The 24,807-nt window shown below is 37.6% G+C and overlaps 1 protein-coding gene across 1 annotated transcript in view; it reads left to right on the forward strand.

Annotated features, from left to right (window-relative positions):
• The window catches only part of LIN28B (lin-28 RNA binding posttranscriptional regulator B), a 64,095-nt gene that overhangs the window by 26,338 nt on the left and 12,950 nt on the right, over positions 1 to 24,807 (forward strand). The window contains exon 3 of the mRNA XM_075200917.1: positions 3,693 to 3,877. Coding sequence (XP_075057018.1) covers positions 3,693 to 3,877 — 185 coding nt within the window. The remainder of the gene's footprint in view (positions 1 to 3,692; positions 3,878 to 24,807) is intronic.

A 24,807-nucleotide genomic window follows, 5' to 3' on the forward strand; every position in this document is an offset into this window, starting at 1 on the left:
TACCTGCTGTACAAATTGGTATATGATGTAAAACTCTAAAAGAATCAGGAAATGCAGGAGCAGAACACAATGCGATTCTAGACGTTTGAGAAGGGAAATACATTTTCTAGGGATTGGAGAGAACATTAAAGATAGCTTTATGGCCACTTTACACATGTGCAGGCTTCTTGAATCATATGGAGCTTTAATTTACGCCACTGAAACTACCAGAATTGGTGCACACTCTGGAGCTTGTCAAATGGCAAATTAATTTATTAATACATCTGTAGGAAGGACCACCGCAGGAATAGAGACTGGGAACAGAAATGGCTCTTAAAGATGGAAAATGCCAGTATGTGTGAAAGGAGAACAACTACTTAATAAAACCGATAAACCTGTTTAACCATGTGATGGGTGGATTCACAAAACGGTCTTCAACTAGAGAACAAACAAGAAACTGAAGGTCAAACTGGTTAAAAAAGGTATACAGCTCATGCATTGTCATACAAGGCTTATGCACAAGAAATATTTGATCCTAACGTCTGGGTAGCCAGCTGAATGAGGAATTGGGGAAAACGAACAAAAGAGATCTTGTAAACAATAACACTATTTCTTCACTAAAACAAAAAAGTAGAAATGGAGAAATTCCAAAGCCCGACTAATTGTCAAAGGTTATTTACAAAAATTTGAAGATAGCCTAAAAAATTTCTGTCAGTGAAAATACATTTTTTCTTTTTTTTTTTTTGCTTCAAATTAGAACATCTGCACAAAGAAACTATATTTCTGTATAGTGAAATTTTTAGGTTCTATATTGAGCAAGCAATATGGTGTGTCATTTCCAGATATTTATTGCTAGAAGGGAAGTTACGGTTTTTATGAAAGCACTTGGAGCCTGGAGCCATGTTCTCTTGCATGGAAGGTTCACTAGGTGAAAAGCAGATCCTTGTCTTTTCAACAAGCAATAAGACAATAGATGAATACATGTTGTGATTTACACGGCGGATGTGCTACAATGATAAGTAGAGGGTGGGACAATTGCAGTATTGTTGAAAAACTGAAGCAAAATTCTGAGATTAAGGCTTTGGGAAATGTCACTTATTAGACAGAATACAAAATGTCAGATAAGGAGGGCATTGCCACCTCTATTAGAAACATTAAATTCAAGAAATAGTAACCTGTTCTAAAATGGAAGAGGCAAAGGAAGTGAAAACTCCTAGCTAGCAAACTATTATTCCTATCTGCAAAACCAAAGCCAGACGCTGCGACAGTAGGGATATGGTGCAGAAATGTTGCAACTCCATTTCAATGCATCTGGAATGCATTGAAGCATATCCTAAAATAAGTAAAATTAACTATCAATTAGAAATTGAAATTGACAGCAAACCGTTTGGGAAAGTTTATGTATATGCAGACTGGGCCAGTCGCACAACACTGCAAGTCAGCAACTGAATTTTTGTTTCAAGTTGGGCATGGTACTAAATCCATGACTAGTGCAAAATAGTTTACCTTGCAACTAAAGCTGACTATATATCTGCAACTCTAGCTTGTCAAAAATGTATTTGGTTATGTCAAATCTTGATGGACATGTACAGTGTATTCACTATCCTGAAAGACAGGTATGTTTTGCGTTGGTAGAGAAAATGAACACACACACTTAACACCAACCCACCAAAAAACCCTGAATTTACTGTGTAGTTTGGGTATACTAGGCATTTGCTGAAACTGCCTGCTTTACAGAGTCAAAATGCTGTGTGAACATTTTTGTAATTCAGCTTGCAATTCTGAAATATTGTGGCAAGTTTTTTTTGTTTTTTTATTAGCTCTATAGCTTGCACTAAACAGAAAACCCACAATGTAAATTGTGTGAAACAGTACAATCCATCATATATCTAGATATGCATACATGTGTGTTAAAGAAATTGTAAAAATGGAATCTGCCTTAGCTGACTGCAAGGTGGAATCCTTTGATTGAGTTGATATTACGAAATTGGAGTATCGCAGGAAGGCGAATGGAATTGGTCTGTAGGGGCAGACATCATTGACAGCTAGGTGGGATTCATCAATTGAGACATTATATTCTTGAAGAGCTACGTCCCTTCCCTGCATTTAAGGAATAGTGCAGCTGGGCTGGTGTGTGTGTGTGTGTGTGTGTGTGTGTGTGTGTGTGTGTGTGTGTGTGTGTGTGTGTGTGTTTGTGTGGGCGGGGGGGAAGGGTTTTTTTTTTGTTTTTTTTAGTGTGTTTTTTTTGTTTTTTCCCCCCTCCAGTTGAATATTTATAATATAGAAATTGGCAGTGTCTTTTAGTGTTAAGCCCTCCCATTTCTCTCACAAACCCAATGCTTGAAGAAATGGAGGATGTTTGGAGGTGATGACTAGAGACTCCAGAATTGGGCAGGTCAACATTCAAACTACTGCATGTGGATCTGGATGTTTGCCTCTTTTCAACCCTGTGCCCCTCCTCCTCATTTCCATATAAATCTGTTGTCTTCTTTTTTTGTAATATGATCAATAAAACAAAACTCTATATTTTATTTTGGGCAGTGTTACAAAGCAGCCAGATGTACATGCAAGCATTGTCTGTGACAATGCCAGTGTCAATGTGCATCCAACATTCTTGACATGTCTGGCCCTGCTGGTGAGAATGAGATTTTCATTTTTGGCACTGAAAGGGTTAAGAGCCACAGCACGCAGATGGTTTTTTTAACCAGAAATATGTGGACATTGGTATGAGGTGGAGCACTGCATTGAGTGGCAAATATGGTTTTTCTTTCACATGGAAAGTGATTTGGTTGTGAATCAAAGCTCTTCGTACATAAAGCATGCTAGAATTATTTAAAACGGTAATATAAGAATATGTAATTCATGTTTGTTTATACATCTACATTACATTGTAGGTGAATCTGTGTGGAGTTTGTATGTTCTCCTGTGTTTGCGTGGGTTTCTTCCGGGTGCTCCGGTTTCCTCCCACATTCCAAATACATACTGGTAGGTTAAATGGCTGCTATCAAATTGACCCTAGTCTGTCTGTGTGTGTGTATATGTTAGGGGATTTAGACTGTAAGCTCCAATAGGGCAGGGACTGATGTGAGTGAGTTCTCTGTACAGCGATGCGGAATTAGTAGCGCTATATAAATAGATGATGATGATGATTACATTTTTATTGCTGATGCAATCTTCCTTCGCACACGCTCCCTCCAGCCAGGGGCACTATTAGTTCCTTCCACTTTTTACTGAGCCATTAACAGTCTGGTTTTGTAAAAATGAAAGTCCTGATACAGCACATCTCTTGAACAACTTTCCATTCACTACTTAAATAAAAATCCATACTCAATGTAAAGATATGCCAACATGTTATATAATATGTTAACAAATACTTGAATGTCAAAAAATGCTCCCTCCTCTTGTGAAGTATGTACGGTCACAGAACTCTCTTTTAAAAACTTTTATATTTCACTGTAGTTGATACATAATTTATAAATGTCTGGAGAATGAACCTTGTATAACAGACTTAATAGAAACACACCTGTACAAAAAAAGGAAAAATTAAACCCTTCATTTTTTTTCCTGTCTGTTTGTCTCACAGAACATAAAACATTGGATAACAAACTGATATGCTTTTGCCGGTGTCTAGGTCATTTTCTTTATATTTTTGTCAATATGCCTTTTATATTTATATGTCATCTTTATAAATATATTATTTTAATTTGTTGCAGAGCAAACTTTATATGGAAGGTTTTAGAAGCCTGAAAGAAGGAGAACCAGTAGAATTTACCTTTAAGAAATCTTCCAAAGGCCTTGAGTCATTACGGGTAACAGGCCCCGGTGGGAATCCCTGCATAGGAAGTGAAAGAAGACCCAAGGGAAAAATAGTTCAAAAAAGAAAACCAAAAGGAGATAGGCAAGTATATTTTATTTTAAAAAAACAAACAAAAAACAACAACCCAAAATGCTTAGACATGATGTAGGTCTGAAAACAGAGGTTTTTGTGTTTTTATTTGTTATTCTCAAAAAGCTGAAGTCACATAGGCATTTTATAAAGCTTTATGCCAAAGTTTCTTTAGTGACATCCAGCTTTCAGCAAGTGACTTCCACTGTCACACAAGAAATGCCAAGCTTCTATAATGCACTTGTATGATACCAACCTAATGATCATTCTAGTAGTGTTTCTAAATGTAGCCTTTGAGATGATTAGTTCTGAAGTCAGCTACACTTACTGTTTTTATAGGTGTTTTAACACCATCGTTGCTAAGGCTTTTTTCACCCCTGTGCTGAGCCTATTTCATGTGCTGGCCACATTCAAATATCATGCAAGTTATTTGTCTATGCAGTACCCACACAAATCACATCTTGTTTTTTGTTGTTGTTTTCAGAAGCTTTTGTAATTTTCAAAAATGGCATTGTTTTTTTCTGGATTATAAAGAAACTATGTTTTTTGTGTATCTACCATATAAGTTTAGAAAATGTTTACATAAGATGAATTGTCTCAGCTATCTTATAAAATGAATGGTACTGTTTGCCCCCTTACAGTGGTGTTAAGCCCCACTGCTTGAACGGAAAAGGCTAAAGTTATTTTCAAATATAGTTTGTCATATTTATTGAAATGGTCATGTTTTGCTGCTCATAAATAAAGAGAAAATTCAAAATAGAGAACATATAACAAGTGCCACATCCCCATTTATTAAATACAGCTTACCAATATGACTATAAGGTAGATTAATGCTTTGTACATATCCATTTTTGTTGACATCCTTTTTATCCTGAGCTTAGTCTGATGTAACAAAATACATAGATTGGTGTCAAAGATAGTGTATGTTTATCTATTTTGTTTTATTTTTGCACAAGGTGAGGGAGTCTTTGCACTCCCCTATGTGAACATCAGACTTATACTTACCTGACACTTGGCTCAAGCTACAGAATATCTTTTCAATTTAACAATACTTTGGCCAAATAGGATGTCCTCTTGACAGTAGGTGCTTTGATTAAGTGGATGGATTTAATATGAATACACACAGGCCAATAGTGGCCATCTTCTGACCATATTTACAAATGACCCCAATAGTTAGTCAATTGATTTTGACAAAGTTATTGCCTCATATGAAGCCAGGATAGTAAGCCTCAATCCATATTCCAACCTTAAGGACTTGAGTGAAATTCACATTTAGTTTCTTATGCGCAAGAGAACTAGACTATTATAATTTCCTCTTTGCTCCCAGAAAAGTTTATCCTAGTCCTACCCACCCATCTTGCCTCTTACAGTGCACACAAAACAAGGTGTTCTAACACGCTGCCAAAAAATAGGTCTGAAGAAGCCCCAAAATTTGAGATACTTAATGTCTGTTTTAATAAATAGACTTCTTACATTCTGGCGTAGCCACTGCATCATTCTTAGTCTCTTGGTATTCTAGCAAAAGTAGGTGTTATACACTCTTTAAACTTTTATTACCAAGCAGAACTGCACGTTGTGCTTAGTGCAAAGTTGTTTACAAAGCGTCTGCATGTATGCGCTCAATTACTATTTATGCCTGTTGTTTACATTTTTCTTAAAGTCTGGTAAATTATAGACCAAAGGGGAGGCATGTAATTCTCCAGCATGTCTCATGTGCTGCACTTTTCGTCTAATAACTGCTTGCTGTCTTTCCAGTGTGTTACAGCTGATTGCGTTTTATGTAGGAAAGTCAACTCCTTAGTGGTGGAGGTTGGTACAGCCTCATTTTATACCTCTTGAAAGTGATTACCCGCTTTACACTCTACCCTTCTGTTTGTCATAACTGTGCTGAAAGCCCAGTTTCTCTATTTAGTCAATCTGCATGTTATTTGTCAAGCATAGTTGTTCTATGCAAAACAAAAACGGACTCCTTGATCCATTCAAAATCTCACCTTCACAAACATTTGGCAATCAAAACAATAAATCCTTGGTTTCCCAGGCAGATGGTGGGCGTGAGAGTGTCCGCATTGGATATTACAACCTGTAAATGCTGGGAGCATATCTTGCCTGCTGTTAAATTTAATTTACAGAAATCAAAAATATAAAACCATGAAAAGCAGAGAGCAAATCACTAAATTCCCCATTCAGACTTTTTATGTTAGAAATATTCTCTGCTGAAGTGTTTATGCAGCATTTTCATACGTGTATGTAACGTAGGGGTTGCCTGGCAACCTGAAAATGCGGATCTTGCATGATCTGCAGTATTGGGTAGAGTTTTTTCAGACGTCCGTGCTTGTGTTGCTAGGAAACATGAGGTAATCTGAAGACCCTTTAAATGAAAATGGATGCTATTTAAAATGAGATTGCACTCCCAGGTTTTATCACAACCCCCAACTAATTGTGAGCTGACATGAAATGAAGTTACTTAATTTTCTGTGCGTTATATCTTCCATCTATATTTTCCCGTTTTTTTTTAGTTTATTGATTGGGCAAGAGGCTTAAAAAGGGATTCTTGTACAGGAAAAAAGGCATATATTTGTAACTGCCATATAACCACTTTCTAGATATAGCTGATCTATATTATTATTAGACTTTGTATTGTAGCCCAAATAGGTGCTTTACGCCATCACCCCCACCACATTAATACTCTAATCCAGCGGTTCCCAAAGTGTGCGCCGCGGCTTCCAGGGGTGCCGCGGTGCTGTCACAGCATCCTCTTTTCTCCCGCAGCTTGTCACTGTGACTGTGAGAAAGGAGGTTGCTGGGTCCCGGCGCTGCGCGGATTTGTAAGTAAGTTTTTGTTGTGTTTGTTTTTTTCTCTGGCTGGCTGCGGCAGAGGGGGCAGAGGAGGGGGACAGCGTGACAGTGGGCAGAGGAAGGTGGCAGCGTGGCAGAGGAAGGTGGCAGCGTGACAGTGGGCAGAGGAAGGTGGCAGCGTGACAGTGGGCAGAGGAGGGCGGCAGCATGAGAGAGGGGGCAGAGTGTCTGGATGCAGAGGGGCATTTTTGCATACAACTAAATAAGTATTTCTGTTCGGACCTAAATACTTATTACATTTTTTTGACCCAACTACTTCTAAAACAGGACTGCTCAGTAATTATTTTGGAGGGGTGCCTTGAAAAAATTATGGAGACTCTAAGGGTGCCACGAACTGCAAAAGTTTGGGAACCACTGTTTTAATCCATATGTACTTTTTGTTTTTGTTTTGTTTTTGTCATTTTCCACATAAAAACCATATGATGTGAGGGGGGGGGGGGGGCAAATAACCACATTCATTCAATACATAATGAGCTGTACCTTCACTTTAACAATCAATGATATCATTAAGTGATTATTAAATTGTATCAAAATGTAGAGTTAATGACAGTAACCAAAAGTATAATTAACATTACATTATATTATTTTACAATGTTGTTGCAGTGTACAATATAGTTTAAAGTAACTAAGGCACCTCTTTGAAATTAAATAGCTCTGGCTAGGCCAATTGCAGCATGCCAAAATATATACAACAACAATTTATATTGAAGAAATTACATCCCTTGTGTAATTACCCTAGCAAAATTGCTAGCTTTGTGTGAAGACATGAGCATTTGGCCAATGCATTAGAGAAATAATTGAATGTTCTGTTTTTTTACATTCCATATAAGACATGCTATTCTTACTGCACGTTGTCCTAGTGTTGAGTTTACTCCACTTCACACATAAAAAATGAAAGCCTTGGCATTTGTGGAATGTCCAGTCATTTTGAGTGTTTGATGAATCATCCCTCCTTGCTTTCACATGCTCTTCTGTACAAATATATAATCTGTGTATGCTTTGTCTGCTTTGAATTTTTAAATCTAAAAAGAATAGAGAAATCCAATAATTAAAATTGTTCACACCGCAGAGCTGAAACAGTTTCTGTGCACAACAGAACAATTAACACTTTATAGGAAAGTCTGCTCACTTTATGACCGTAATACAGTGGCTATAAAAACTTATCACCCCTTTGACATTTTTCACATTTTATTTTCTTTAATCATGGAATATAAAATCTAAACTGACTTTTTTTTTTTTTCTTACTACTGATCAACACTAAAAAATCCAGTGTTAAATAGATTCTCAAAAGATTTTTTCTTAATAAATACAAATGGAAAATATGCAATAATTGCATGCCTGACTGCTGTTACCATTAGGTGAAGTAAGGCCCAAAGGGACACAGATTCCATGGTGCCTTAAAAACTGTCTTGTCACTCAGTTAGCTTTCTGTCTTTTTTTATTATATATTTTTCCTCGCAGCACCCTTATGCTGAGCACCAAGGAATTTAAACACACCACATTCCTCATTAGCTAGCAATTGGAAGAAGGGGTTGTGTTTAATTATTTAAATCAGCATGCCCTAAATATTATTGAGGTTTTTTGCAGACTCTGGCAAGTTTTCCTCCCAAGATTTGTCAAGTCAAGTATCTTGTTCCATCCATTTTGCTCTCTATTTTCACAAGTTTTCCAGTCCCTGAAGCAGAGAAGCATCCCAGTGTTATAACGCTCTATATTGTTTCACAATAGGAATAGTGTTCTTGGGATGATGCGCAGTGTTGGGCCTGAGATAAACATAGTGCCTTGCAGTGAGGTTAGATAGGTCACTCTTAGGTGTAACCATGACATCTTCCACCACTTGTTATGTGGTTGTCCCACTTGCTTTCTGACATACTCTAGGCCAGTGTTGGCTAACTAGTGACACTCCAGGTGTTGTGAAACTACAAGTCCCAGCATGCTTTGCCAATATATAGCAGCTTATTGCTGGAAGTGTATGTTGGGACTTGTAGTTTCACAACACCTGGAGTGTCGCTAGTTAGCCAACACTGCTCTAGGCAATATTTCATGTAACCTCTCTTCAACCATTGCTTTTGTCCGCGTCTGCTTATATTTGTGTTGTGCTCGGACTGTTGTCCCACTGACAGTTTCTCACATCTCTGCCGTAAAAGACTGTAACTGCCACAGTTGCTATTGGACCGTTTGATTGCCGTCTTAACAAATAACCCTTCTCATATGAATGCTGCGTTTTGGAGGATGCCCTACTTCAGACATTTACATTTGTGCTATATTATCACTTGAATTTGACCATGCTTTGGGCATGCAAAATATTTTTGTGCTTTTAAAAAAACTTTTTTTTTTTTTTTTTTTTGAGCTTCATGATGCAGCTCGTTTTTTGGAAATGCAGTAACAAACAATAGGTTCTTACACAGATTGGTGTATTTTAAAGTCTATTGAATGCAAAAGGACGTCAATCAATTATGTGACCATTGGAGGCAGCTGATTGCACCATGCTATATTTCGGCGGTCTTTAGAGATCTGTTAACAGATTTGTTGGGGTATTTTTGTTTTGTTTTACATTCACCCTTTTGTCACTTGTAATTAAGCGAAAGCTGTTGGTTTTATTTGATTATCCCTGGTAAATTTTCCAGAATAAAACCATTTTAATTCCTTGCATTAAAATGTGCAAAATGCCAAAGGCATTGAATTTTTTTTTTATAGCCACTGTCTGTGACATGCTAGAATAAGCATGAACAAAATGAGGAGAAACGGGTATGGGAGTCTTTCTTTTGTAACTAACTACATCTCCAAGGGAAGTTTCCAAACTTTTCAGAACTAAAATGAATTTTTTATAGGTGTGTGTGTATGTGTACTAACATTTTCAGTCACACAATATTATTAAATTCAGGCATATCCGTTCCTATACTAGTCTAGTTTATATTCGGATTTGGGGAATTGATGCAGAGACAATGACCCCTGCAAAATGGCATTGTGGGGTACAGAAGCACTCGCATACATCAGACAGCTAAGTTAGTGTTAGGTTAACTCAAGTGAATGGTCGCCTCCAGAACTAGGGAATGGCAAAAGTACAAGGTCTACAAAGCCTTGGGACTGGTCTCTTTCAGAGGATTGTTTATTATAATTGAACCAGTGATAATCTATAAACAACTAAACCAAAATGTGCACCAGAGAAAAAATGCAGCCCACTCCACTTCTGAGTCACACCCACAAAACTCCAGTATAAACACAGAAATAAAAATGAATAGAGTGACCGCGCCAATGTCCGATGAAACTGTTTCTCAGATGAAATTTCACTACATGAAATTTCGGCCATGGTTGATGATTTTTTTTTTTTTTTCCCCACGATTCATACAAGTTGAATTAGCATATGATGGGCTCAATTGATATGTTTTATTTTATTTTTTTGAGAACTTTACATAACAAGTCACTTCAAAGGAGACTAAACAACAAAAAGGTGCAATCTTAGGGCAAAATGACAAGATGTGAAGTAAAGATCCTATATCAACACAGCCTCTCCAGTACATCTGACCTTTTTAAAGCAGAAACGAGAAAATATAGTGTTGGAGCTGCTTGCATGGAACAATGTTTGTTCTGCTTCAAAATATTTTGATGCTACCTACATTAAATGCAAACTCGAATTCTGTTATTTAAGCATGGTTTAAAATGAAGCTTGTTGCTCTATATTTCTAACATAAACCTGCACATGCAGCATTTAAAAAGGTGCTTTTAAAGCATACAATATCAGACCGTGAGTACCTGCTGGTTAGTGGATAGTAATTGCAAAAAATGCATGTGTTTTTCCATTACTTTTCTTTTTGTTTACATGGTTCAGTTTTAATCTGCCATCTGATAAGTTTCCATCAAAAAAAAAAATTGGCAGCTTGAGGCAGAAAAAGTTAATTGAAATGTGCATTTTTATGTGTTTATTTGTGTGTGTGACTTTTTTTTGGTTTTTTTTTCTATAGAAATCTTTTCTGATAGACTTCAAAACTGATTCAGACCTGTCCAATTACTGTTTTGCAATGTAAATCTCTATTAATACTGGAACCTAATCCTGGGGACACTTTCTTTAAAACCTCAAGATTTCATAATTAAAAAGACTGTTCTTAAAGCCTGAAGTTTCATTCGATGAAACAGCATCTGCTTCAGTTCATGAAGCTGCTGCTTGGGCATTGTTTACAGATGCAAATTATTCATTGGGTAAAATGGTTACAGCTTCATACTTGACCAAATGGCCTGTGGTTGCAATGAAATCATGGCTGCAGACAGATGACCTGCCAGTTATAGGATAAAATCTATACAATAAGTGGAAAGAATTAAAACTGAATCAAATTAATTTGTGGAACCTAAAATATTAAGAGGCTTGGGGCTATATTGGAAAAAATGAAAATTGGAAGTGTGTGTTTAGGGCGTGCATGTGGAACATACGCTCAAGATGATGCTTGGCTTTTAATGTTCTTGTTGTTGGAAAATTACTTGTAATACATATGGCCTTTCATAATGTGGATCTGAAAATACAGTGCTCTATAACTAGAATACATTAACAAAGAATTAATTTATAATGGTGTTAGAAAGTCATTGCAAATATATTAATATTCATTAGTGAGCCAATGTGTATCCCATGTCTATGAGCTGCAAGTTAAATATCACTGAGGTTCTCAGGACCACAGTGTTCTAAAGAAATCACATAGTCAAGCTTTCATTTTTATTAGTCTCACATTTCTATTAAAATAACTTATTTTTGTAGGGTTGTTTAAAAATATTTTAAAATTCATATACAGTAATGCTTATTCTTTACACTTTACTAGATTCAATATTTACTGTACAGCTTTCATGAAATATGTTTGTGTGTGCTATATAATTTTGTGCATCTTTTTCCAAATGCATCTAAGTCCTTAGCAGTGAGAATAAAAGCTTCATCCAGCATTCAAGTCGTTTAGCTCTCCTCTCTAGAAAGAATTGCATATCTATTTTACAGTAGTTGCTCTGACAACCGCTTGCAAGTTAATAGGCGATCTGCCAGGATGGATAGACTTTTTTAGCCCAGAACATCGAAGATGAGAAATCTTCACTAGAGGTTTGAGCCTAACCTGTTCCATGCTAGATAGAATGCTGCTGTGTTTGTGTGATTTAAATGTATTGTTATGCTAGCACAGTTGGTTACAAAGCCATTCTTTGTTTCAAATGAGGAAGGTTATTATATTGGTCTGGACACCAGCTGCAACAAAAACAGAAATTAGAAAGCCATTTCATCAAACTATTTTTAGATGAATTTCTCTGTTCATACAATTGTTCATACTTATTTCCTTTTTTTTTTTTTTTTTTTTTGCATGAAACATATGTATGTATTAATTTAGAGCTGTGTTCTTAATTTGGTTATATCTATGGGTAGTTATGTAATGCATTTTTTACTATAATTTATAGCTATTTTAAATGTCATAAAGTAAAAATGCATTTAGCAATACAGCGGAATACTGATATGTTAAAAAAAGTAAATACAATGCTGAATAGTTACTGCTGTTTTTTCAAATTAAGGGTGGATGGTAAAAAAAATGGAGCAAAAGCAAATTATTTTTTTCTAATAGATGATTTAGGATTACCAAAAACATATTTTTATTATGTTTATAATTATATAAATTATACATACCTCTAACAGATTTAGTTTTTTTTTTTTGTTTCATCATAATTTTGTTTTAAAAGGATTTTTTATAAACAAAACCTATGTTTTAAATCCATATCTAAATTTTTTTATTTGTTTTTAAGGGGTCGTTCATAGCAGAACAATATGTGGTAGCTCCGTGACCACCTTTTAAAAGAAAAAAAATAGATTTGTTAGATTTATTTATTTTTTAAACTGCGCAGTATATGAACATATTTAAAGACACATGTTGGTTATGTTCTGAAATATTAAGTATTAAAGTATTATATTAAATATAGAAGTATTTTGAAAATCTTTAAAAAGAAAATGAGAAAAAAGTCTGCTGCTTTTTGTGATTTAAGAATTCTTTCAGGCATGAGTTGATGGTCTCAATCTTTTGAGACCTGTCTCTTTATAACCCCTGACCTTTGTTCTTATAAAGTCAACATCCGAGGGCAGGAGATTAAGGCAGTTTAAAGACTAGAGTGGGAAGTGAAATGGAAAAATTAGCTTGCATATTTAGGATGGAAACATCAAAGTCCAAAAAAATGTGCTTGTTGTGAATCTTGTGTAAAGGCTTAATCAACTTTATGCTGTGAGCTTCAAGGTGGTTAACTCTGTTAAAGAAATATACTAAGAACTCAGTACGAAGAAACTGTTAATATAATATTTTTTGAGAATGGAAAAACATATTTCTCTTTAAACCATTTCACACATACATGTGTTTTTTTTTTTGATTGTTGTTTCCACCCAATGATAACTAGTCAAAAGAAATAAATATATGTGTGTATATCTCCTACTTATCTCTATGCTAGATTGCAAATTTATCTGGCCATAAACATTTCAGATAAATGTTTATCAAAATGATTATTCCATCTTGTCTTTAGTAAGCTGATCTAGCATGGCAGTCTGAATTTTAGCTGTAACTATTACACATATCTTTCATTTAGAAGTGCAGTCACATTATCTCTGTTCTCTGTCCGTTCTCAAAATATTATATATACACTTCTTTTTTTTCTTTTTTCCTTTTGTATTTTTTTTTATTTTTCTGAATGATTGGCGGGATTGTTGCATCCTGTTCCACACAGCAACATGCACACCACAAACTGATTCAATCAACCAGCTTGTGACTGTGTTTACTTTAAAGGGTGTTGCATGTCCACAAAAAAACACAAAATACATAATAGAAATAATCTTTCAACCAGCAAGGCTACATTTTCTGCTATCTCCAGAAATTGAGAGGCTGCTAGAGGCCCCAAACTTTTATTATTTATTCACAGATGCTGGTTAATGATAAAGCCATTGCCTATTCTAATAGGCAGGAACATAGACTATCCTGGTGAGCAACTGCATCAGAATTACTTATTCCAGGACTTACTTAACCAGTTATGTGAAAAACTTTTTAGGGCTGTAAGCAAACCATTTCCCGGGGTTTAACAAAAATGGTTGCCTGCCGCACATTGTTTTATATGATTATATGTAACTTTATATATGTATTTTCCAATATATTGGTTTAGGTCAAATGTACATACTTGATTTTGTAGCAACATCATAGTACTTCTGTTTTTAGTTTATTTGAAACAATGCTGCATCATAGGTGGTTTATCTTGACAAACTATAATAAACAGCATTAAAGGATAACACTTATAGCCCCAGGGTTGCTTGGCAAATGCCCTCCCATTTCAAGCTGTTATCTTCTCTGCAACTGTCATTTCTGTGAATTAAGTATACAAACTAGTCCAGTTTTGGTCCGCATGCAGATTGTGGATGATCTCCCATTGGCTTTCTAGATACTGTTTACTGCTGCTGCTGTGCATAATGGTATCTATAGCTTTTACCTTAGTTCATTGTACATTGGGATGGGAGGCAGGGGCTTATCTGTCACCACTACACCACCTCTAGACTGGTACAATTTTGGGCCAGCTTACCATGCGGCTACACCGTATGGCCTTTGCTTTGAAGTACATAGAGGATTTTATTATAAACGCCACTGGACTGGCCAGTCCTTATCCTCTGCTTACTTCACATCCAGATGCGGCCATGCATTGTGCAGCCGCACTGTTACTCGCATTACAGCATACATCGTTGGTGGATGTTGCTGGCCATGCAACAGTGTTGGATAGTTCCAGTGCCAGCACAGAGAAAAATGTGTTATTCGTTTCACAGTTGGTAGAAGAAAACAATTTGTCCACTCTCAAAAAAAAATAATAAAAAAAAATCACCCAATAGTTTCTACTGTAGAGGACAAGAGGCACAACACAAGAAAAGCCTAAAAGCAAGATATTAAGCACAGTACAATTGATTATTTATATAACTAAGTGTCAAACAAAACATGCAATACGCCTGATACAAGATAGAACAGGTGGATGAGGTGGAACGGAGAAGACAGGAAAGAGGGGGCTTTTTAGGCACATGCCTGGAAAATAACACCTTTGTTAGACTGTAACTCGGTAACAGAGCAGATCCAAAGAAGGGAACATCTGTCTGTCACTCTGTTATCCATGGAGTGTGTTAGAAAACACCTTATACAGGTCTCCAGCTTTGTCAGTCCAGTTACAAATCTAGAATAAAGTGATAAGTGAAAACCCTCCAGGTTTCTTACTGTAAAAACATATATTCTTGGTGATGTGTGCTTCCTTCCTTGTGCTAGTTATAGGCTACAGGACTTTTGCAATCTTTATCCAAATTTCTGTAGGATAACTCAAATTCTTGGTAGGGCATGTGCAGTTGTGTTACCTGACAACCTTTTTTAGTTAATTAACATAAATTAGACTGCCTGATGCCTTCTTCTGTTTTACTACTGTAAATCTTATTAATTATTGTTAAGCAGGTGGATCTACTTTTTATTAATGTTTTTTTGTTTAATTGCTCCCTTTATTTTAATTTACCCATTATTTGTACTTTTACTTTTTTTTCTATTCTTATAATTGACCTAGCAAGTGACCTGGTTGTTGCCTGCTGTGAGATTATGCCACATTGTAAGAAACACATCTAACTTCATTATTACACCATATAGTGTGGCTATGCTACAATGTAAGCCTCTTGCAGCTTAATATGCCTCTAGACATCCATATAATGCAATGTCATCATCATTGGTGCAGCTTGTCACTTTCTGATTCAAGCAAACTTGGGAATACCTGTAATGTTAGGAGAGGCTGTGATCCAAACTGTCTCATAGCAAAACATTTCAGTGCAATCCTCTGTTTTCTGAGGCATTGAAAGCTTGGGATAAAAAGATTATGCGCACTCTGCTATAAACAATAGCTAAAACTTATTGCTGGGTGTAGTGCTACAGCTAAATAGAATCACATAATCTAATATGAGCGCAATGTTGTTCATGACTTCTTTGCTGTACTTAAAAGAACCTGTATCCATGGAACTTCTGACCATCTCTTTCTATAGCTGTCACCAGGACAATGTATACAACAGACAGGTTATACAGGTCTACTGTACTATTATTCTTTGCACATAGTCTCAAATTGTCTAAACAGCCATATCTTACCCACTTGTGCTAGCTGGGCCCTTCCTAGGCAGGACACTTAACTACCCTGACACTCACAAGGCCTTTGCCACTTCAAATTCTGCAACATAAGCATATGTGGAACTATGACCACTTCAGACTGTTTGATAAATCAAGCAAAAATCTTCAGAGTAAAACAAACAAACATGGGCAGTACTTAGTCAGTGTTGATGAAAGTGTTAATTCTTTTACCCTCTTCATGTTAACACAGTGCTGCATTTTACACCCAAATGACTGTAATACTAAATGTAGAGAATAAAATATCCCATGTCTGTGGAACCTAGTCTCCTATTATACTAGGAAGAAAAAGAATAGAAGAGTGGACAATGTAAAACTCGCTATTGTTGCTGAAAGAAGCGAACCAGTTGTAGTATTTGCTCTGACTTCACTACAGCAACCGACAGTGACCCGAGCTGCAGTTTGATGTGACCATTTTGAAACTGAGCCGTTTGAATGAAAATTCTTAGTAGCATCCTGCATCCACTCACAAGTGTGTCTGTGTCCCATATTTTAACAAATCTATCATTAAAGAGTAGTTAACTAGCTGGACCCAGACAAATATTGTGGGAACTTAAGTTTGTCAAAAATTGGGGTGTCCAACTGACATCTATTAAATGTGTATGGTCCGCTATGAACATGCTTCATTTGCGTGTTCATATTATCACATACACAGCCAGATGTGGTCATCATCCACATCTACCCAGGGCTGCCAAGAAGAATTCAGGGCCCGGGTACAACAAATTCATGGGGCCCCCCTCATAGTCAAGTAAGCCCCAAAAATTTTTTGCGCCGCCTTACGGCGGCGCAAAAAAATTTGGGTGTATGGTCATACATTCAGGGGCGTAGCTAGCCAAACGGCGGTGCAAAAATTTGGGGAGGTGTGGTCATGCATTTGGGGGCGTGGCAAACGTGCCATTGGGCGTGGCTAACATAAAAACCACTAGGCTCTCAATTCGCCGGAGCGTCACATATGTTCAAGCACTCCTGACTTTCAGGACATCTACCACCACAGTGTAGATTACAAACAATGCAGTGTGTAAACAAACAGTTCAGTCTTGGCCTACACCTTACATTGGGCACAACATTCACCAAAAATTGCCATTGTCCCTACTAGAATCACAACATTTCACACACTGTGCTGCTCTCTCCTACCTGTTCTTCTCACTTTCTCCACCTGTGGCTGCTGGTTTCTTTAGTTGTGGCTTGTCCGGATCAAGAAATGTTGAAGGACCTATTTTGAAAAAAAAAATGGCTACATTTAGAAAATTACAGCCAGCCCCGGCGTTAAATCAATAGCACCCACGATTAATAATTAGGCCTTCCTCCAGCCCCAACATTAAAATAATACTATTCACATTTAATAAATAAACCTATTTCACTTCCTGCAAACAGCCCCAGCAATACCTATTTCCCGCAACCATCACTGCCATTAAATAATTCATAGTCACATTTAATAAATAGACCTCATTCTCCCTAAACTCACCCCAAGATTCAATAGCCCCCAAACCACCCCATCTTAAATTAATAGTCCCTACTATTAAATTGCCTCACCATCACCCTACAAACAAAATAGCGCCTATTAATTAGCCGCCACCTACCTCACACACACTACATTGCAACAAGCCCCCTGTGCCATCACACACACAATACTGTGCCCCTTCATCACAACTACACTGTACCCCCTTATGCTCACACTGCGACCTCCATGCTGCTTTTCCCCCTTCTTTTTTACTTTGTGCCTCTCTCCCACTTTTTTTATTCCTCTGTTCCTCTCTCCCACTTTTTTTCCTCCTCTGTTCCTCTCTCCCACTTTTTTTTCCTCCTCTGTTCCTCTCTCCCACTTTTTTTTCCTCCTCTGTTCCTCTCTCCCACTTTTTTTCCCTCCTCTGTTCCTCTCTCCCCAATTTTTTTTTATTCCCCTGTGGCTCTCTCCTTTTTTTCCTCCTCTGTTCCTCTCTCCCACTTTTTTTTTTATTACTCTGTGGCTCTCTCCTTTTTTTCCTCCTCTGTTTCTCTGTCCCCTTTCTTTATAGTACTGTCCCTCCCTGTTTTCCTCCCCTTGCCTCTCCGTTTCTTTACTTACCTTTTGTCAACTTCTTTCTTTTCTTTTCTGCTCTTCTGTCTCCTCTTCTGTCTTCTTTCTTCATGCTGGCTGCGGCGCTCCTCACTGACTGACAGGCGTGACTTGATGACGTCACGCCCGGCAGTCAGTGTGAATGGAGGAGAGGAGGGACACGGCGCCGCGCGATCACGTGAGTATTTTTTTTTTTTTTTTATTTATTCTTTCTTCCAGCCCCCCCCCCGCCACCCCCCCCCCCCCCCCCCCCCCCGCGGGAAAAAAAAATAAAAAAAGTTTAAAAAGAATAGCGCAACAGAGAAAAATAAAATAAAAAAAAAATAAATTTAATTAGCAGCGAGGGCCCGGCCCGGGCCCCCTGGCATGGCCGGGCCCGGGTAAACTGTACCCGCTCCCCCCCCCTCTCGGCGGCCCTGCATCTACCATTTATCCCATTCAACATTTGGTGGCTGTCCATCAGATAAAAATATGGATCAGCTGATTTTTTTTTTTTTGTCTATAAACATGGTGTTTATGTCTAAACCAGTTTAAATATGGGTCCAAATATTACAACGATTATGGGTCTTCTCTAATAGAAACAAATTTCCTAGTGTAAATTTAGTCATTACAGGATCATCTCACATTGTATTATATCGTCTGCAGGTCAAAGAAAGACTGCTGGGGAAATGGTTTTCAGAAACCCTGTTTTAAAATTATTTTAAAATTTTCAGTATTTTTATTGTTTCTCTTTTTTTTTGATATTTTTGTTTAGTAATTTTATTTTCATAGTTGGGTGGTTAATAGGGGGGATGCATTTTGAAATATCCCAGCATCTTTTTTGTTGGCTTTAAGTGATTATGTGAATAATTCCATTGCATATAATTTACTCGCTATATAATAGCTTATGTGCCTGCATTTAACCTGCATCAAACAGTCTCCAGGATTGACCACTGCAGAAAGCAGGTCACAATCTCGTCGCCCAGATCTGGACTATTACTCTTCCATTTAGAATGTTGATGCTTTTTTTTATTTTTTATTTTTTATTAAGAGGCTTCCGTGGCGTGACCTCTTCAGTCACATCACATTCAAGCATAATTCCAGAAAGCCTGTAAGTATCTATGAAAAATAGCAGAAATTTGAAAGATAAAAACCAATAGCTTTATTCCCATGGTGCTTTATTCCACTCCTGGCCTAGCTCTAATAATCTAGTACATGTAAAAGTTCTGCAACTTTAGGTTTCCTCTAAAGAGCCATGACAGATGACTAGATTTGTGTTTGATTTTCCCTTGAAGATCTGGCTGTTTCTCTTCCTGTCTGGACAGGGTGCATAGGATCAATATACAGCTAGATGGTGGAAGTGGAGACATGATGGTGCCAATCCTCTCTAAGTCATGGTTTTAAGAGAAGATAATTGGAGTACAGACAAGACAATCCGAAATATGAACAGATTGTGCTGTGCAGAATAGTGAAGTGTGTGTTTGTTTTTAATACACTGAGGTACAGAGCTGTACAAATAGTTATTTATACAAAAACACATTTTTAAAAATAGGCCACCAGCTAGATAAAATGGCAAAGGAGTCTGCAAGTTGAGTCTAGAGAGAAGTGGAAGTCTCTACAAGTGGAATAACATCGGAGTAGTTAAATAAAATAACTTTAATAACTTAGAATGTTGTCGCCAGAGTAATCTACAATGGCTTGAAAAAGTCCTGTGGGAACTAGACAGGCTTTGACCAATTAACATTTACACTCCGGTACGTATGTTTTATCAGATCTCAAGTTTTGGTCCAGCGTTATTCATTACTAATTTAATGCCTTATAGAATGTGTGAATAGCAATTGAACAATGGCTATCCATTTTGAGTGCCTCTCTACTCAATAGAAAGAGGTGTTAAAGCTGCTAGTATGAATGCATGTGCAAGGGTCTTTCATTTGTAGGACATCACCTCTGAACCGAAGTATCTCTATCATTGTGTGTAAAAAGGTCTGGATGTGTTGTGTGACCATACATAACTGCTTATGGGTTGGTTTGCCATATTGAAAAATAAATAGCTAGCACTCCAATATTATATCTAGGCTTAAGTAATTAAGGCAATATGATACTCTATCTATCAAGAAGCCTACCTCAAATCACCACTATAATAGTAGCAGGAAGTCAATGTCTCTGCCTTCAGGACTCTGCGAGGAGCCCATCTGATCTGTGTTTTTACCAATAGGTAACAGGAACATAAATAACAATTCCAGTCACTGAGATCGACTTCCTTAGGTATGTCCATTTTTCCGCCCTAAGGGTGAGTAAAGCTATCTGTCCAGGAAGTCACTCAATTAGCCTAGGTACACACTGGAAATTTGTCCAACCAATCTGATATCTACAACGATTGTACCTGTGACTGAAGGTCCGACCCATCGGGCGATTCATGCATACACACTACACACTATTTACCTTCAGATCTGTGCTCTTCATCTGGTCCTCTAGTCATTTAGAGCTTGACAGCACAATAGTCACTCACTCATTCATTTTTCTCACATTGATTATAACCACCTTGTTATAGCTATCCACATGTTCATATGTATTTCGTTCGCTTCTGTGACTGAGAAATTTTTTTCAGTCTCAGAACAAACAAACTATTCCATCCACAGCACTCTCTACATTGAAGTCACTGGGACATGTTCAGTGCTGGCATGGACTGCACAAAACCATGACTCTAAAAACTCTATGGAGATTGTGAGTGCATACACACTACAGGATCGGAAGGTGATTGGAACGAGATTATTAAACAGTATGAACAATTTATACACACTAATGCAATATGTGGCTGAGCGGTAGTTTATCGGATGATTGGCCCGATACTTGGCTGAAAAACATCCAGTGTGTACTTAGCCTTAGTCAGCTGTGTAGATAATTCTATAAAGATAGAGCTGCATGTAGTGGGGAGCAGATTCCTTGGTAATGGAGGGCTTAGCTACTTCAAGCTCATGCCTTCCAACTGTCCTAATTTTGTTGGGGCATCCTGATTAACATAGAAGTGGGTGGAGCGAGGTCTGACGAAGTTATGACCAATGCCATCCTTTTATAATCCTGTTCTTTACATTAAAGTGAATACTTATGTAACATGGGCAGTAGTTGACAATATTAAGTAGAACAGCTAAATTGTAATGTGAGCAATTGCAAATATTGTTTATATAACAAACCGTACATGGTACACTATACTTATCTGGTCTCTCCCTGCTCTAAAATCAAGATTAAGTTGGTAAATAATCATTTTCTGACTGAGTTCTAAATTATTTAAGGTATGGAGCTTGCAGGACATAAGCTGGATACAAACCTATGCAATATTACTTCAGATACAGTTTCTGTAACGATTTTACAAACAACTGAGGAGCCCGATGAGCGTGCAGATTCATGTGTGCATACCTACACGATTTACCATCCAATCTGAGATCTGCATCTCCCATAACTATCTGCTGAAAAGATAGTGACTGTACACACTCTACGTATATACAGAGGAACTATCGATAGAGATGTTGGTCAAACAGTCATTGGTGCCTACACACTTTCAAATTTGCACAACATTGTTCCATCCTTGATTGTGACTCAGCCCAAATGGTCATTTATCATGTAAGTTGCACAATAATTGCATAGACGTGTACCCAGTTATAATTCACTGAACTCATTTTATGGAAAACATGACCATAAAAGAAAGGGAAATGATGTGGAGAAACAGCACAAAATGAGAATCTGGTCATAAAGAGACGCACAAAAATCAATGACAGACTCCATCTTGTTTCTTAATTCAAGCAAAATGAATTGTATCATTACTACATTCCACCACTTGGCTCTTTCTGACAGATATCTATCTATTTAATTCTTATTAGTTTGTGCGATACATTTCTGAACATGTACATAAAACAATCTGAACAAATACATTTGTCACTACTAATATAATTTAAAATATTTAAGAATATACATAGCTATTTGTTTTCCCCAAGTTCCCAACCAGTTAAACCATGGCTAATTATCTATCTTACACGATATGGGCAAAAGTATTTGGCCACAACTGTTAATTATTGAATTGAGGTGTTTCAATCAGACCCACTGCCAAGCACCTAGCCATGCAGACTCCATTTGCAAACATTTGTGATACAAAATGGGTCATTCTGAAGAGCTCAGTGACGTCAAGCGTGGTACTGTGATTGGATGCCACCTTTGCAATAATACGGTTTGTTAAAATTTCATCCTTGCTGGATATTCCACTGTCAACTGTAAGTGATATTTTTACAAAGTGGAAGCGTTTAGGAACAACAGCCACAAAGCAGAAGAACACGTCAAATCACAGAGCGGGGTCAACGACTGCTAAAGCGCACGGTGCATTGCCAGTGCTCTGCTGATTCCATAGCTGAAGAGTTCCGACCTAATGGAATGGGTTTCCATGGCCAAACTGCTATATGCAAGCCTCACATCAACAAGACCAATGCCAAGCGTCGTATAGAGTGGTATAAAGCACACCAACACTGGACTGTGGAGCAGTGGAAAACGTGTTCTGTGGAGTGACGAATCCTGCTTCTCTGTTTGCCAGTCAGATGGGCGAGTCTGGGTTTGGTGGATGCCGGGAGAATGTTACTTGTCTGACTGCATTATGCCAACTGTGAAGTTGGTGGAGAAGGAATAATGGAATGGGGCTGTTTTTCAAGGTTTGGGCTAAGGCCCTTATCTCCAGTGAAGGGCAATCTTAATGTTTCAGCATACCAAGTCATTTTGGACAATGCTATGCTTCCAACTTTGTGGCAACAGTTTGGGGAAGGTATTTTTCTATTCCAACATGACTGTGCACAAAGCAAGGACTACAAAGACATGGTTTGATGAGTGGGGAAGAACTTCACTGGCCCACACAGAACCCTGACCTCAACCCCATCAAACACCTTGGGAATAAACTGGAATGGAGATTTCGAGCCAGGCCTTCTCGTCCAACATCAGTGCCTGACCTCATAAATGCTCTACAGAATGAATGGGCACAAATTCCCACAGAAACACTCCAACATCTTGTGGAAAGCCTTCCAAGAAGAGTGAAAGCTGTTATCCCTGCAATAGGGGGACCAGCTTCATATTCTGTTTTCCTTTATCCTGGAAGTGTCTCTACAGTACAGCGGCTACTTTCCTGGATGCTGGCAGTAATTTCCTGTTTTGCTGTAAGCATGCACAATTACTTCAGTTGGAGACCATCCTGTCCAAGGCATCCACTGTAACCATATGTCGTCTACCTCTTACCATAAGTAGAGGAGTGAAAGCTGCTTCTATTTTCAGTCTGGGGATATTCTGACATAGTAGGTATGTAACTTGCAAGGATGATATGTATGTATTGAATGCAACATTTAGTTGGATGACACATGGGACCTGTGTAATCATGTGCCATGTTGAATGTGCACCTTCCTTCTTATGCAGTTTGAAACATGCCCATAGTAAAACACAAAGCTGCTTTTCTTCATCAGTGTTGGGTGGCAAATGTTATCTTGTAATGGTGGGATTCCCAAGTTACCAGGATAGTACTACTAGTACAACTGACCAATGCTATTAGAGATGCAGGGAGGTTGCCTTAGTTTTGTTTTGAGTGGTCATAAAGCCCTGGCCTCTCCATCTTGGAACATATTGGATACAATACTTTCTACCACAAAAAATCATGTACTATGTTCAAAAATATAGATTTAAATGTCTCCTCTACTGTGCTGTCGTCTGTAACTAGCTTTCCTGCCACCAAACTATTATGCAAAGTAATTATCCACCAGCACTGTGCTCAAATGATTGCAGAGAGGGTCATAATGCAATATTCTTTATTTAGTCCCAAATATATGCACAAACATTTTACTTACAGCAGTGCGATGAATAACAATATAAAATCCAATGTATGTGCAGATGCTGATATTGTTCCCTGTCTTTTCAAACCATTCAGCTTATGACGTGACTGTGTCGCGCTGTACGTGAAATAATCCTAGAAAAAGTCAGTCAAATCTAGAACCCATCAATGTCTATTAAGGAGCCAGGGAAGATGTTCACCCATTGTTGATTATAGAAATGACTCTCATAAGTTGAAACATAGCTGATCATACTTGGCAGTGAGCCAAAATGACCTCTGTATTCTAACAGGAGTTTGTCTCACCTCCCACTTAATATACTAAAGATGTGCCTTGAACTATACCAGTCATGTGCCTATACTCCTAAAATACTGCCCATGTGCATCATATATAAAAAAAATCTTGCACTGTGCAACATATATAAACATGCCAGCCATGTAGCAACATTTTGTTGTGCCAACACCCTCAAATAATCACCCCTACATGACCAAGCTTAATGATTGTTATGAAGTTCTTGTGATGGCAGCGTCTTTAACATTCACTGTTTTGACAGAGGCCTGTAGGTCATTTGATGTCGCTTTTGGGTTCTTTGCAATCTCTCTGAGCTTCAAAAAGTCTGATCTTTGAATTTGCTGGGACGTCCACTCTTGAGATGACTGGAAACTGTGTTCAATATTCTTTCTCACTGTGAAATTATGGATTTCAAATTGTTTGGCAGTGGCCTTCTAACCCTTTTCATACTAATGAGCAGTGACAATTACTTTGAGATAATTGTAGGTTTGGCATAGTGTTAACACAGATATGACTGCTCCAGACCAAACTAGCAAAGGTTCTGCTTTTATAGAGTTGATGGTACTTTCTAATGGTGAAATAATGAAGATTACTTAATTAGGAGAACCAGGCTGGGATGACCTTCTTTATGAATTATTAAGCAGTTAGACTGGGCACACAACAGAAAAGTTCTCCCGATGCCATATAAGTAATGATTTTACCAATGACTGAGAAAAAAGTTTCGATAAGCATGCTGATTCA

Source organism: Mixophyes fleayi, chromosome 3 (assembly GCF_038048845.1).
Source record: "Mixophyes fleayi isolate aMixFle1 chromosome 3, aMixFle1.hap1, whole genome shotgun sequence".
NCBI lineage: Eukaryota > Metazoa > Chordata > Amphibia > Anura > Limnodynastidae > Mixophyes > Mixophyes fleayi.